Raw genomic sequence first — 14,993 nt, 5'->3', positions numbered from 1 at the left:
GTGTTCGTTCTTCTCAGGTCTTACCTTCTTCCTCTGCCATCGAGACACGTCTTTTATGTGTCTTCATGAGACCTTTGGTCATTGCCTAACGAGGATATTGGATATATTCTTATATAGTGCACGCTTCAGTGTCGTACGTAATTAGATTAAAATATTATTGATTTTTCAGTCACAGTTGAACTCCATGCGTAGAACTATACGGATAATCGCCATTCGGACCGCGGTTAGGTAAATAATTAGAAATCAAAGCCAAATGTCGCCATTGCGGCTTTACTAATCCAGCCCCTCATCGCATTTCGTGATAGCTTAAATAATGGCATCTTCACCACATCCTCATTCCCTTTTAGCCATCTCATCACCTCTTCAAATACCTATCCACTTCAAACTCTACCACCACAGCCATGTCCGCACCAAAGATCATCCTCTACACCAACCGCACCTGCCCATGGGCTCACCGGGCCCATATCGCCCTAAAGGAATCCGGCCTTGAATACGAAGAGGTCACCATTGACCTCGATACTCCCCGCGAGCCCTGGTATCTAAAAGTGAACCCAGTAAGTATAGACCACAGCATCTAAATATCTCCATTCCACATCCTTTGGAACCGCAACTAACAAAAAAACCACCAGCGCGGTCTAGTCCCAAGTATCTCATACAACGGAGACATAATCACCGAGTCTGGCATCGTGGCCCAGTTCATCGCAGACGCTCACCCCTCCCACCTCCTCCCACCATCAGGCCCAGTCGAGAACGCCCTCTATCGTGCCCGCGTAAACTTCTTTGTCGACGCCTTCCAAAGCAAGGTCGTCCCAAATCTTTTCGCCGGTCTCCGCGCAACCTCAGAGGCAGACCGTGATGCCGCAGCCGAGCAACTGGTCGCAGCAGCTGTGAAAGAGGTTGAGCCGCTTCTAGCCGATACTGAGGGCAAGGGTCCTTTCTTTGGAGGTAGTAAGAAACTCACTTTGGCCGAGGTAAGTCTACACCCATCTGTGCACTCTAATCACTTTTGTATACCTTGTGACTGACTGGTATTAGGTCCAAACTGGCTCTTTCTTGCTTCGTCTCTTTGGCTTTGCTGAGCACGGGCTTGTCAGTGCGAAGATTCCTCAGCTTCTAGAGGAACAAGCTCCTAGATTCAATCGCTGGGCTAAGGCTACTATTGCCCATGATAGCGTCAACTTTATTTATGATTCCAAGTTGGTTGCTGATCGGACTCGGGCTAAGTTTGCGCCTAAATAGATTGCTTTAGGTATAGTGTTCTTAATATTCAGAATGATATCATGGATTGGATGTTTTTTTTGGGAAGGTAGCCTAAGGTTGGATTTAGTTAGGTTGTAAAGATGGAAAGAAAGGTGTCTGAAGGACAGGTTTCACCGCTATAGAGGGGCGATGACATGTCATGTTTGAGTCTTAATGTACACAATGTATGCACTAGCATATTTAAGCGAGACTTAGCGAGTCCTCTTATTTACTGTACCTGTAGTGACTGGTCCAAGTCCATGTCATGCACCTCTTCTAAGTACACATACATGTCTATGAGCTCTTACTGTATGCGGAGCTATGGTACATCCGGGCTTCAACGAATCTAGGCTACCAACATTAGATAAATGCACATAATTTAGATGCCTGAAGGAAGGAAGTGTATCGCCGAATAAGCCTCATATCACTGAAATTTAAAATCTAGGATAAATCCTCTTCATCCCAACTCCAACTCTTCGTCCAGTCTTTGTTTATTCCCGAATAGGTGTTCCACATCACGTGCTACCCCCACCATCACAATAGCCTGGGCAACAGCCCCTCCGCCTCTTCCCCCATCTGTTCCCCATCTCCATAAGTGACATTTGTCTTGTCTTTGGTTATCTGTGAGTTTTTGATATAATTCTACAGTTAATTCCCAAGGCTACAACCAAAGCTACAGGTAGTCGCCCATCTCTGACATCTCAACTGACAACGTTTACCCGATCACAGGCAACCCCCCTTTTTTTCTGTCTTCTTCCAATCTACAGTAGCAATCATGTCGGTTCGTATATATATTCAACCTCTCTTGTTTCTGATGCTCAAGTACTGACTGGAATTTGTTGCGCAGCTCGCATCCGGGTACGCAACCAACCCACCCGTTACCCACCCCTCATTCCGTTCTATTATTGATAATCGATCTACAGTGTCCAAGTGCAAGATGAATGTATTGAGAAGTTCAACGAGTTCCGCCTGAGCCACGGCAAGATCAAGTACATCATCTACAAGATTGCCGACAACAAGAAGGAGGTTGTCGTTGAGGAGGTCGGCACCGACCAGGACTACGAGGTCTTCCGCTCCAAACTCGATGCTTCTAAGGACAGCCAAGGCCGTGCCGCACCCCGCTACGCAGTCTACGATGTTGAATACGATCTTGGCAGTGCCGAGGGCAAGCGGTAAGCATTAGCTCTCCGTGACATTAAAAAGATAACCTACTCACTCTCGAATTATAGAAGCAAGATCATCTTCATCTCCTGGGTTCCCAGCGATACCCCCATCCAGGTACGTCATTTGAACACATTTACCAAGAGTAACGCTAACCTCCTTCCAGTGGTCTATGATCTACGCCAGCACCCGTGAAGTCCTGAAGAACGCCCTCAACGTCGCAAACTCCATCCACGCCGATGACAAGGGTGACATCGAGTGGAAGGCCGTCCTGGCTGAGGCTAGCGGTGGCAAGGCCGGTCGGTAAATAGATCATGGCGTCGGCTGGGACCGAGGCTCGCGATTGATATGATCCGCGACGGCATCAATCCATAATCCTCTTTTCTCTGCACACCGTTCTCGTCTTTCTTTCCTAGTTGCAATGCAAGATCATTACGATTTGGGCACTTTTTTTTTTTATCTTTTGGGATATGCTTTTTTTTTCTCCCCTACTATGACCTCTCTTGAGCGGTTCTGATCAGGTCCTGGCCTTGACTTAGGATAGATGTGGTGGGCAACAAAAAATGATCGTTTGGATGGCTTTCGCTGTAGTTTACCTAAGCTCTGATATCCATTTTGTCCGTTTTCTCAGGTTTCGAGGTTACTTCAAGGTCATTATTTTGTCTTGATATGTGGTGGAAATTGACTGTATATTTCTGGCGTACTTTTGTATATGACTATACAGGAACAACTTCGGATAATAGGAAACCAGATTCCCCGCAAGCTAATTGCTGATTGCTGATTTATAATTTCTGATTTCTATTCAATAGCTGATAACATTGTGTAGGTAAACTGGAGATCATCAAAATCATACGATGTTGATTCGAATGGTGATGACCGAGTCTTACCACCACTGGCCAATCAGAAGGCGGTCAAACCCATTCTGCGCTAGTCCGGATCCTTTTCCTCCTCAAACCACCACAACCTTCAATTCCCTCCTCCATCGAGATCATCTCCCCTCTCCTCCACTCTCTTCTCTTCTGTCGGATCTAGACCCCCTGCTGGTTCCGATATCTCTATTCAATATCTTGATTGACTCGATATAGACGTGGTCCCGCCACCTCCCACCCGCACAATGTTTCTTCGCACCATCTCTCGCGCTGTCCCTCGCAGCCCGGTTGCCGTTCGCGCTGGCTCAATCGCCGTTAACTCTCAGATTCGTGCTGCTTCTACCGAGCATGCCATCTCTAACCCTACCCTGGCTGGTATTGAGAAGCGCTGGGAGGGTCTCCCTCCTCAGGAGCAGGCCGAGCTTTGGATGTCCCTCCGTGACCGTATGAAGGTTGACTGGCACCAGTTGACCCTCCAGGAGAAGAAGGCCGGTATGTGAACTCTCTGGATAGGGTTTGATATAGTCCTGCTCATTTCCACCTTGATCCTGTTGCTTCCGAGGACCTTTCTCGAAAGCCTATCCATACCCACCAATGTACAGGTTGCTGACGACATTTTCTTCTTTTTTATATAGCCTACTGGATCGCTTTCGGTCCCCACGGCCCCCGTACTGAGTACCCCAAGGGTGAAGGTCTCAGAGTCTTTTTCAAGACCGCTCAGCTCACCGCCGCGGCCGTCGCTCTCTTTTACGGTGTTCACTACTTCGCCAAGCCCTGGCCCAAGACCATGACCAAGGAATGGCAGGAGGCCTCCAACGAATATGCTCTTGTATGTTATCTATCCGCTCTGCTACTTTCACGTGTCTTTGGACCCTTGAACTACATCCTTATATCTATTGGTCATTTACTTACTATCTATCCATCCAACAGTCTGAGAACATCAACCCTCTTCACGGTATTAGCAAGGCTGGTTACAGCGGTGCTGGCTTCGTCCAGAGTGGCCCCGCCCCTGTCGAGAAGTCATAAATTGGCTAGTAAACAAATCGAGGACGAACCGGGCTCATATACTTGCCTTTGATGGGGCCTTGATCCTTCATAAACCCCGGATCCCTGTTAATTTGATATCTAGGGCTCTGGGGCTCATTCTGCTAGTCAGGCATGATATCAAAGGGTGACATACTCCTTCCGATGCCGGTGTAGAGCTGAGCTATTCATCATACCCTGTTTTTCGTCCGTTTGACCAGCATCAAAAAATGCGTGTATCCAGTACCTGTGCTATAATCAATGTATATTTTTTGTAGCCATATAGAAATGAGTTGATTCGATACTATGTACTCCAAATATAAGTAGATTATCTACCTAGGTATACTGTATGAGGACTTCTTGGCTCATACCGGAGCGATTCGGAACATGTAGGAGATCGGAGAAACACCCTTGTTTAAATTGTGCCGTGGAAACCCCATTGGAGAGTCTACATGGACGAGATATGGAATGGAATCTGCTTTTATTTACTACCTGGGAGCTATTTGCACTTTTTATACTGAGAATACTATGAGCTTCCATGGTCTCAGTTGTGGGTTGAAACTAATATGTAGGTTCCGAGATTACACGTCAGAGATTTCCATCGGAGAGCTGCGAGCTTGAAACAGCACAGATTCCAAGGTTGACTAGGTCCAATTGGAGGTCAATTGGACCTAAGTATAAAGATGGACAATAACATCTCATCCGATGTCAAACTTCAACGTGGTTAATGGAAGTATGTTTTTATATCGTTCCTGCATTCGGATGCCAAGCCAGTGTGTGTTGAGGGTAAATTCCGTAGCAACCAGAGTAGGACAGATATACCAACAATTGAAAATCTATAAAAAATTAGAACCATTCTCCAGCTCAAAATCCATCCAATCAATTGAATAAATCCCCTTGATTGATAATAAGTGTATATATCAATAAAGTGGTTGCTTAGGGATACAAGTTAGGATTTCGGTTCATCACGGGACCATCGGCAAAACCGCCCCGGAAAGGCTAAGGGCGCCAGTTCCCGTGCGAGTCCTCTTTCCCTTCCTCTTCTTCCCTCTTTTCCCTCAATCCACACTCTCACCTCTAATACACCCCCTCGCCGCTCAACACCTCCATCATGTTCAAGAGGTACGTCAACGCATTTACTCTCACCTCTTCCACCTTCGACCTTTTTTTTAGGATCAATTCCCCTAACTCTGGTTTATAGCGGTCTCGCCCGGACCTTCGGGAGGGCTACCTATGCCCGGCCGACCCCCGTCGCTCGCGCCTTCCAGCCTCTCCGCTCTGCTCTCCCTGCCCTGTCTGCTCGCTACGCCAGCTCTGAGGTCCAGGCTGGAAAGGTTCACCAGGTCATTGGTGCCGTCGTTGACGGTACGTGTTATCTCGAAAACTCCCTGGCGGATCGGATGCCATCGCGAAAATCTTTTTCCCGATCATCAATCCATCCCCAATCCCATCGCAATCGATCTCAATCACATCTCCGGGACAATATCTGACAAGTTCTTCGATATTTTACAGTGAAGTTCGACGGTGACAAGCTCCCCGCCATTCTCAACGCCATTGAGACCCAGAATAACGGCCAGAAGCTCATTCTGGAGGTTTCCGTACGTGCTCATCGAAAACTCAATCAATTCATCTAACTAATCTTTATCCTATCTGCAGCAACATCTGGGTGAGAATGTCGTCCGTACTATTGCCATGGACGGTAAGCTTCATCCCTTCCAACTGTTGAGCCAGCGTGTCGTTCTATTTCCGAAAGGGGGACCCACTTCCGGCCGGCCCGACGACAAAGTGCATTTTCACTAACTCGCCCTAGGTACTGAGGGTCTCATGCGTGGTGCTCCCGCTCACGACACCGGTAGCCCCATCTTGGTTCCCGTCGGTCCCAAGACCCTCGGTCGTATCATCAACGTCACTGGTGACCCCATTGACGAGCGCGGTCCCATCGAGGCTGTGAAGTTCCTCCCCATTCACGCCGATGCTCCTTCCTTCGTCGAGCAGTCCACCTCCGCTGAGATTCTCGTCACTGGTATCAAGGTCGTCGACTTGCTTGCCCCCTACGCCCGTGGTGGTAAGATTGGTCTGTTCGGTGGTGCCGGTGTCGGCAAGACTGTGTTCATCCAGGAGCTGATTGTGAGTTATTAAAATATCTGGTATTGATGTGCATTGACTAATTCCATCCCAGAACAACATCGCCAAGGCTCACGGTGGTTACTCCGTCTTCTGTGGTGTTGGTGAGCGTACCCGTGAGGGTAACGATCTGTACCACGAGATGCAGGAGACTGGTGTCATCCAGCTCGATGGTCCCTCCAAGGTCGCTCTGGTCTTCGGTCAGATGAACGAGCCCCCGGGAGCCCGTGCCCGTGTCGCCCTTACCGGTCTGACCATCGCCGAGTACTTCCGTGACGAGGAGGGTCAGGATGTGCTGCTCTTCATTGACAACATTTTCCGTTTCACTCAGGCCGGTTCCGAGGTGTCTGCCCTGCTCGGTCGTATTCCCTCTGCCGTCGGTTACCAGCCCACTCTGGCCGTCGACATGGGTGTCATGCAGGAGCGTATCACCACCACCCAGAAGGGTTCTATCACTTCCGTCCAGGCCGTCTACGTGCCCGCTGACGATTTGACTGATCCTGCCCCCGCTACCACCTTCGCTCACTTGGATGCCACCACTGTGTTGTCTCGTGGTATCTCCGAGTTGGGTATCTACCCCGCTGTCGATCCCCTCGACTCCAAGTCCCGTATGCTCGACCCCCGTGTTATCGGTGACGAGCACTACGGCACTGCCACCCGTGTCCAGCAGATGCTCCAGGAGTACAAGTCTCTCCAGGATATCATTGCTATTCTCGGTATGGACGAGTTGTCTGAGGCTGATAAGCTCACTGTCGAGCGTGCCCGTAAGCTCCAGCGTTTCCTGTCCCAGCCCTTCGCTGTCGCCCAGGTTTTCACTGGTATTGAGGGTCAGCTTGTTGACCTGAAGGATACCATCTCCTCCTTCAAGGCCATTATCCACGGTGAGGCTGATGACCTTCCCGAGGCTGCTTTCTACATGGTCGGTGACCTTGCTTCTGCCCGCGCCAAGGGTGAGAAGATTCTGGCTGACCTTGAGGCCTCCGCCTAAATGTAATATTATCATTCGCTAGCTAGCGGCGTCTTCAAACTGAAGATTCACAAACTTTCCACGCCCTTTCCTAAGCTGTCACAACTATTTGATTCTTTTTTCTTCTACGTGGTTTTCCTTTGTACCCTTGTGTCCGGAATTAAAATTTCCTTTCGATGTACTCTGTCCCATGCATCGATCTCAGCGAGAACCCAAGTTTGACGGGGATTTTGACTGTTGATTGATTTCCTTTCCAATTTCCCGTCATTCCTTGCTCGTTGAGGGTTGCAGGTTGCAAGGGAGATTGAGAGCATCGATAGCTGGAACTGTCTACTGGAATTGGTAAGACATCCTCAGAGGATGAAGCTCCGAGCTGCAGGAGAACAAAAGGTCCAAAACCCAAAATCCCCCAAAAAAAATCGAATCAAGTGGAAAAGGCGAAGTGAAAGAAGGGGAAAGAGAGCAGTGTGTTTTCGGACTGTTTCTAGACGTGTTATGTCAGTGAGCGATATCGATGTTTTGCATTTGGAGTTGTCAAGTCCGGCCGGACAATCCCCTTTTTTACCCTCTTCCTCAAAATTCTGGTCGGCTTGTGTTTCATTATTGTGTATTTAGAGTTGAAACCCATGGCCTTGCGAGGCGGCTCTGAGAAATCTTGGTGTTCAATTGTATTTCCTTTGTGAATGGTTGAGAATCGTAGTCGTAGATTGTAGAGATTAGTATCAGCGGAAGTATGAACTGTTATCTTGGCTGTTGCCTTTCAATCGAGCGTTGTTTGAACGCTCCGGGGCTTCAAGCTATGGACACAAGATCTAAATACCTTGTATGATTTAAATAATTACAGCATGTTGTGACGGAAGTTTAGAACACTGGATGAAAATGGAACTGATGATGGTAATAGAGCCTTATGGTAGTTCCAAAGCTCTCCATCTCAATCAATGATAGTGGTCTACGAGGTGGTGACTAGCTAAAAAAAACTTCATACTCACTCATATCATGCCTTCTCGTATCATGGAATCACAAAAGCAGGCCTCAAAATCACAGGCTATCTTCCAAAGCCAAGACCTAAAGAAGTATACAGTGTCAGCAGCAGTCTTACCAAATAGGCAGAAGGGGAGAAACTAACCAAAGCAGTCCGAGTAGGAATATAAACCTGAGTGAAATTGGCCCTTCCGTTCCAAGCCAGATCAGTAGTAAAGAAGCGCGTATCCTTAGCATTACGCCCCAAACCCCCAAAAGCCGGATCATCAGTATCAAGCACAATGCGATAAGTGCCAGGAACATCAACACCAACCCGATAATCCGAAAAGCTCTGTGTGGGATTAAGATTGAAGATGAAAAGCAAACCGGCCCGCTCAAAGACAAGCACCTTATCGCTCTCGTTTTTGAGGCTGATGAACGCCTGCTCGGAATGAAGCCAGCCGTACTTCGCCTCTGTCAGCTGCATTGCGCGGTCGAAGTCATTTAGGAAGTGGTATCGCAGCAGCGGGTCTTCTGTCAGGTTTAGCTGACGGCGCGCGTACCAGAAGGAATTGTCGTTACCGACGCGCGGGAAATCGAGCCATTCTGGATGGCCAAATTCGTTGCCTTCAAAGTTAAGGTAGCCTTCGCCGCCTAGACTGTGGGTTACTAGGCGGATCATCTTGTGCAGGGCCATGCCGCGTTCGATTATCGGTGTGAATTCCGTGAGGACGGACATATTGGTGTAGAGTTCTTTGTCGCAGAGCCACATCATGAGACTCTTGTCGCCGACAAGGCTGTTTAGAGGTTAGTATAATGGGAGGGAGGAGAGAAGGAGGAGTGGAAAAGTGGCGCTTACGCTTGATCGTGGCTTTCGGCATATGCGATTGTCTTCTCGCCGTGTCGACGGTTTGTCAGGGTGTGGGCGAGGTTGCCAATGTTCCATTCGGAGTCTTCCTGCTCTTTCAAGAGCTTGATGTACATATCTGGGATTGCCATGGCAAGACGGTAGTCAAATCCAACGCCGCCAATAGCATGTGGCAGACATAGGGCCGGCATACCGGAGACATCTTCAGCGATGGTGATACACTCTGGATAAAGGTCGTGCAGCAATTCATTGGCAAGAGCCAGATATGTGATAGCCTCATCGTCAACAGAAGGACCGAAATACTCATGATATCCGCCCGAGAAGCCACTTCCAATTCCGTGGTGGACATAGAGCATACTGGTCACACCGTCAAAACGGAATCCGTCAAACTGGTACTCCTCCATCCAGAAGCGGAGATTACTGAGGAGGAAACGCAGAACTTCATGGTTACCGTAGTTGAACAACCGACTGTCCCACTGGTCGTGACGACCCTTTCCTCCTCCGTGGAAGTACAGGTGGTCGGTACCGTCGAACTCGTTCAGACCATCCTCCACGTTCTTCGACGCATGGCTATGCACTACGTCCAGCAGGACTACCAGTCCCAGACTGTGTGCTGTATCGATCAACTCTTTCAGGTCCTCGGGCGGCCCGTAGCGGCTACTGGCCGCGAAGAAGTTGTTCACCTGGTAGCCGAAGCTGGCGTAGTATGCATGCTCCATAACAGCCATCAGCTGAATAGAGTTGTAGCCGAGATACTTGATGCGCGGAAGCATGTTCTTGGTAAACTCCTTGTAGGTAGCGACACGTGTTTCGGGAGACGAGATGCCGACGTGCGCTTCGTAAATGCGCAGGCTCTCCGGCTTCTTGGGTCGCGGGTGCTTGAAAGTATACCGCTCGTTGGCGGGTGGGTTCCAGAAGACGGCATCGTAGGTCGGGGATACGTTGAGATCCTGCACGACACGTTTGATCCATGCTGGGATGCGGTAGATGCGTTCGCCGTCGGGTAGGACCAGGGTGATCTGTTGGTACTAGTTAGCTATGATATCAGCCAGTACCGGGCTAGTGCTTGCCTTTATTTTGCTCTCGTGGGGAATAGCAGGGCTGCCAGCCTTCGCTGGCACGGTCACGTTCCAGATTCCGAAATCATTCTTGGTCATTGGGTTGGCGTTAACATCCCAGTTGTTGAAGTCACCGACTAGTGATGCCTCCTTCGCATTGGGAGCCCATTCACGGTATGTAATGTCGCCATTAGGCTGTACAACAAGACCGAAGGATTCGTAGCCCTGGAGAGAAAGTTGTCAGTGGCTACGTCATAGGGCACTTAAAAACGGTCGACCATTTACCTTGCTAAATTGGTCCAAGCCGCCCTCTGACTTTTTAATTTCGTTGGCCCATTTCTCGACCAAGCTGTATCTGTGCTTCAGGACGTCCTTGTGGGGTTCAAGCCATGGATCGAGCTTGAGAACAGCTGGGGAATTGTTATCGTAAGTAGTGCCCGTGCGGGGGAGGAGTCGGTTCTTACCGGTTCCATCGGGGGTATCTTCAACTGATGCCATATTTTATGGAGAACTGAAAAGTCCAAGAAGTTGAAGAAGGAATAAGTGAGAAGGAAGAGTTCACCACCGCCCTCTTTTCTCTCTTTTCAGGGAAATTGTTGGGTTGAGTGATTGGTTGATAGCGAAGCTATGGGGGAAGATGAGCTCGGACCGCGGGGATCTCTAGTCTCTGTTTTTTTGCCCGCCAACATTTCATTTTTTTCTGCCTACTTTTTAATTACTTGTATGGAGTAGTATTCAGTATTGACCAATGGCTCTGTTAGTGGTTACTCTGTATTTGATTGCATCATTGGTGTTCAATGTTCGATGTTTCATTCCGAAAACATCTAATGGTTCCTGTTCCTGGACGTTGACGTCCCAGTAATTGGAATAGAATTAGATACTCATTTAATTTGATTTATATTCATCAATCAATATGACTCTAATCATTTATTATTTAAGCTCACTAGTAGAGAAGAAGTTGAAGCTGTGTAAGAGCAAGACAGCCTGAGTGAATACCCAGGTACCTAGCCAGTACATGTAACATTAGGGCTTTTTCCTCTTAGCCGCTTTTGGAGTCAACATCCTGACAATGGCCAACTATGGGGAATGCAGATGAACTCGCTATTTTTAAAAAATTTGCTGAAAACATTAGAAGTGACATCAATACTGTTTTGATGAAGCAACAATCTCTCTTCTGTTGGGCTGACTCCATACCTAAGTAGATGTGTACGCTGAGACTCCTACAGCAGCTGAAGAATTGATTCATTTTGATCCATTAATTTTGAAATTACTTGGATAATTGAGCGATCAGTGCTCAGCTGCTGAATATGTACAGATCTTAAACATTTGAACAAAAAGAACCAAGGTTTCAACCTTGGAGAGACCGCTTCGTATACTCATAAAATCATTCTGATGCAGGACTCGGTGGCACCTCACCTGTAGTCCAATTAGCAGCAGCGGGTCCCAGACCAAACTCAAGCGTGCCACCCTGCGCAAAGATATCATCCCATGTCAACCAGCTTTTATCCCACTGCTTGCCATTAACCTTGAGACTCTGTACATAAATGTCGGTGTCACCGTTTCCATCGCCGCCTGTGGACGTAATCTGTAACTCTTTATCGTCCCCGAGATCGATTGTCATTAATTCAAACCATGGGGAGTGAATCAGGAAAGTGTTCTGCCCCGTTACCGGGTACAAACCGATCATGTTCCATAGCAACCAGGTCTGCATGGCCCCTGCATCGCTGTTGCCCGGTAGACCCGACACTCCAGTCGTATATTTCTCTTTAGCCACTGTGCGTGACCGCAAGACTGATAAATCTTGCCGGTTGGCATAGTTGTAAAGATAAGGGATGTTGAACATGCTGCCAAGGTGGATTATCCATTAGTATGTATCTTCAAATATGGAGCAGACCAAACTCACGGCTCGTTGGAAGGATCAAATATAGTCCCACTAGATCCACTAGCACCATCAGTAAACATGGTCTCAAGTCGGCTGACTACAGTCTCATTGCCTCCCATCAGATCAATCAAATGTTTCATATCATGCACATCAGCAAAGGAGTACGCCCATGAGCTGGCCTCGTAGTATGCGTCACCCCAGTAACCACTGTCATTTAATGGATCGGTGTCGATAAAGCCAGATGTATTGCGAGGTACCACAAAACCATAGTAGCCAAGCGAGGCCTGGCTCGGATTCCAATGGTTGCGCCAATTCCGAGAGCGGTTAAGATACTTTTCTGCATCATCTGTTATCCCCAGCCCAGATGCAACCTGATACAGTCCGAAATCATTGGCGGCATATTCCACAGCCCGGGTGACTGCGCGACTATATGCTGGCGTAATGTACCCGTACTCTAGCCAGTCAGGTAAGGCACTTCGGCCTTCGTGTGTCGAGGAGTCCGAGGCCATCCAGTCGACGGGGGAGTTGGCTGGTGTCACTTCTGCATCTTTGACCATGGCCTTGTACCCGTCTGTCCAATTGACTGCACCTCGTACACCTTTAATATAGGCATCTGCGAGAATGTTGTCTGCGTTAGAGCCGCCCTGTGAGCGACCGTTGTAGTTTGAGGAACGCGCATCAGGCAGGTACCCGTCAAAGCGCCAGATATCAATTAGAGAACGGATCTGCTCTTCGTAGGCAGTTGGCTGCAGCACTTGCATGAGAGCTGTTGAGCAGCGGAACAAATCCTGAACAATATTAGCATGGATTTCACAATACTTGGGGCTACCTTACCCAGTAAGTGAAAATGTCCTGGTAGTAAGGCTCTGATGAGGTCCAGCCAGGATTCTCCCCTGTCTGGTTTGTCGGGATCAGATGCATGAAGTACAGTGATGTGTATAGTAGACTGAGACTCGTCTCGTTGGTGTTTGTTGTGGTTATCTTGGAAAAGACCTTTGAGTTCCATTCCGACACGGCGTCATCCACGACAGAAGCAAAAGTTGTGTTTGCTGGAATCTCGCTGTTGACATTCGCGCAAGCTTGATCCGTAGATAGCCAGGAGATGCCCACTCGTGAAATCACTTCACTCTCACTGAATGAGAATAGCCCACCAATTCTAGTGTAATTAGAAGAAGATGTAGCATATAAGTATTGCTGCTCGACACTCTCTCCTGACCCTGTAGCTGTGTATACCTTCTGACTTGTGGCTGTCGTGTCAAAGTATCCACCTAGGAGAGTTAGATCAAGAACATTTGAACATTTAGTGTGCTTTTGACAAGACGGGCTGTGACTTACAAAAATAAATCGTCCAGTCAGGTGCTTCATTCCACCCATTATCATAAACACCATCTCCTTCATAATGACCGTCATCAAAAACAGTCAAATTTCCACCTCTATACCTCTGACCAAGACCCTGGCCACGAAAAGAAGGTAAAGCATGTGAAACATCCACGAGCACATTGCCTTGAGATCCAGAGGGGAATGTATATCGATAAATACCAGCCCGAGCTGTAGCAGACAGCTCAACCTCGACACCATCTCCAGTCTGGGCACTATAGTACCCGACAGAGGCAGCATCAGTGCCAGATCTCGAGACAGTGACATTGGCTAAAGGGTCACCGATGTTCCCAACCAAGGGTAATTGCGAGACTGTTCCATATTTAGGTGCACCACCAGTCCCTTGCTCATGCATCATGCTGAACCCGGAGAAATTTCCCGTTGGCAAGTACCCTGAGTAAGAGTCTGTTCCTGACACCAGCAGATCAGGGCCAAGTTTAACCATGCCAAAGGGCCTCACAGCTCCGGGAAAGTTATTTCCACCCCCCTGCGTTCCCATACTATATCTCTATCAAAAAACGATCTTCATATTGAAACGGTTCTGTGCGCAGAAACAAAACTTACAAGACATCGACATGCTGCGACAGATCATCAGCTGCCGCCGCAGCTAGCAACCCTTGGAAGGCTAAACCTGTAAGCATGCTGAAGCTGTTAATGTTCATTGTGGACATGATTTTCCAAATAGAAGATACGACCACTTTATAGGATCTAGAAAGAGGGGGTCCTTGGGACCATAGTTCCGCCATATTGGAAAGAGCTATCAATTGCAGATGGAAATGATAACCATGGAACTCGACAGCTCGGAAACTTGTTTAAAATCATAAGTTTAAAGTGGATGTTGTTGACTACGATGGGTATTCTAGGGGCTAGCCAGGACTGAGAGGGTCAAGAATGCAACCACTTGACCACCCCTCATATCTACTTTAATCTTGAAGACCTCGAGCAAGTAAGAAGTTTGGAAATGTATCCATTTCGAATGTACATTAGTTCACTAGAAAGTGTAAAGCAGGATCGTCGCTGCAGTTCCTTTACTATCTATCTGAGCAGTGGCCCATGAAATTTGCGGTGTTTGCCATAGAACGTGGCACCTGGGCTTTTTGGAGATTCTAAGTCGTCGAAAAGTATAGAATGTGTTCAGTTGATGGACGGACTTAGCTTGATTTGGAAAATAAGGATGATCTCTGTTGTCATTTTTCACCAAATCAGATGTCGCCGTTTATTCACATGGGCGGATCAGGGACCATATCCACGTGCACTGATTAGTCCCTGATATCTATAAAAGCAATCTTTATTTTAGTCATCACATAACCACTTAACTAACTAGTTACTTATTTAAATAGTTGGTTATTTACTTGACTAACTATTTATTTACGTTATTAGTTACTTAGTACTGGATCTTTGGAGTTGCATTGAACAATAATGTCTATGTAAATGATTGAGAAGTCTTTTTCCAAAACCCACATTC

At 47.8% G+C, this 14,993-nt stretch overlaps 6 protein-coding genes across 6 annotated transcripts; 4 read left to right on the top strand and 2 right to left on the bottom strand.

Moving 5' to 3' along the window:
• Positions 1–401: 401 nt before the first annotated feature.
• N7495_005899 (glutathione S-transferase family protein) lies at positions 402–1,239 on the top strand (the record flags this gene model as incomplete). The annotated part of the gene is made up of 3 exons (XM_057208550.1): positions 402–554; positions 630–971; positions 1,036–1,239. The coding sequence occupies 3 exons, from the start codon at positions 402–404 to the stop codon at positions 1,237–1,239; spliced, it is 699 nt and encodes a 232-aa protein (XP_057062324.1).
• Positions 1,240–2,014: 775 nt separating this feature from the next.
• N7495_005898 (actin-binding ADF family protein) lies at positions 2,015–2,707 on the top strand (the record flags this gene model as incomplete). The annotated part of the gene is made up of 5 exons (XM_057208549.1): positions 2,015–2,020; positions 2,087–2,097; positions 2,163–2,411; positions 2,469–2,517; positions 2,567–2,707. 5 exons carry the CDS (start codon positions 2,015–2,017, stop codon positions 2,705–2,707), a joined length of 456 nt encoding a protein of 151 aa, XP_057062323.1.
• An 807-nt stretch (positions 2,708–3,514) lies between these two features.
• Positions 3,515–4,295, top strand: N7495_005897 (cytochrome c oxidase subunit IV family protein; the record flags this gene model as incomplete). The annotated part of the gene is made up of 3 exons (XM_057208548.1): positions 3,515–3,761; positions 3,905–4,098; positions 4,200–4,295. The coding sequence occupies 3 exons, from the start codon at positions 3,515–3,517 to the stop codon at positions 4,293–4,295; spliced, it is 537 nt and encodes a 178-aa protein (XP_057062322.1).
• A 1,108-nt stretch (positions 4,296–5,403) lies between these two features.
• N7495_005896 (F1F0 ATP synthase subunit beta) lies at positions 5,404–7,404 on the top strand (the record flags this gene model as incomplete). Its single annotated transcript, XM_057208547.1, has 6 exons — positions 5,404–5,414; positions 5,494–5,657; positions 5,805–5,890; positions 5,949–5,991; positions 6,103–6,419; positions 6,472–7,404. The coding sequence occupies 6 exons, from the start codon at positions 5,404–5,406 to the stop codon at positions 7,402–7,404; spliced, it is 1,554 nt and encodes a 517-aa protein (XP_057062321.1).
• A 1,017-nt stretch (positions 7,405–8,421) lies between these two features.
• On the bottom strand, positions 8,422–10,767 carry N7495_005895 (1,4-alpha-glucan branching enzyme GLC3; the record flags this gene model as incomplete). The annotated part of the gene is made up of 5 exons (XM_057208546.1): positions 8,422–8,448; positions 8,510–9,140; positions 9,203–10,239; positions 10,267–10,494; positions 10,555–10,767. 5 exons carry the CDS (start codon positions 10,765–10,767, stop codon positions 8,422–8,424), a joined length of 2,136 nt encoding a protein of 711 aa, XP_057062320.1.
• Positions 10,768–11,653: 886 nt separating this feature from the next.
• Positions 11,654–14,190, bottom strand: N7495_005894 (alpha-1,2-mannosidase family protein; the record flags this gene model as incomplete). Its single annotated transcript, XM_057208545.1, has 5 exons — positions 11,654–12,113; positions 12,173–12,939; positions 12,986–13,419; positions 13,487–14,028; positions 14,093–14,190. The coding sequence occupies 5 exons, from the start codon at positions 14,188–14,190 to the stop codon at positions 11,654–11,656; spliced, it is 2,301 nt and encodes a 766-aa protein (XP_057062319.1).
• Between the last annotated feature and the right edge of the window lie 803 nt (positions 14,191–14,993).

Source organism: Penicillium taxi (assembly GCF_028828555.1).
Source record: "Penicillium taxi strain IBT 34144 chromosome Unknown utg000004l_segment0_segment0, whole genome shotgun sequence".
NCBI classification, from domain to species: domain Eukaryota; kingdom Fungi; phylum Ascomycota; class Eurotiomycetes; order Eurotiales; family Aspergillaceae; genus Penicillium; species Penicillium taxi.
Note: the sequence above shows the minus strand (reverse complement) of the source record. Positions and strands in the feature narration are given on the sequence as shown.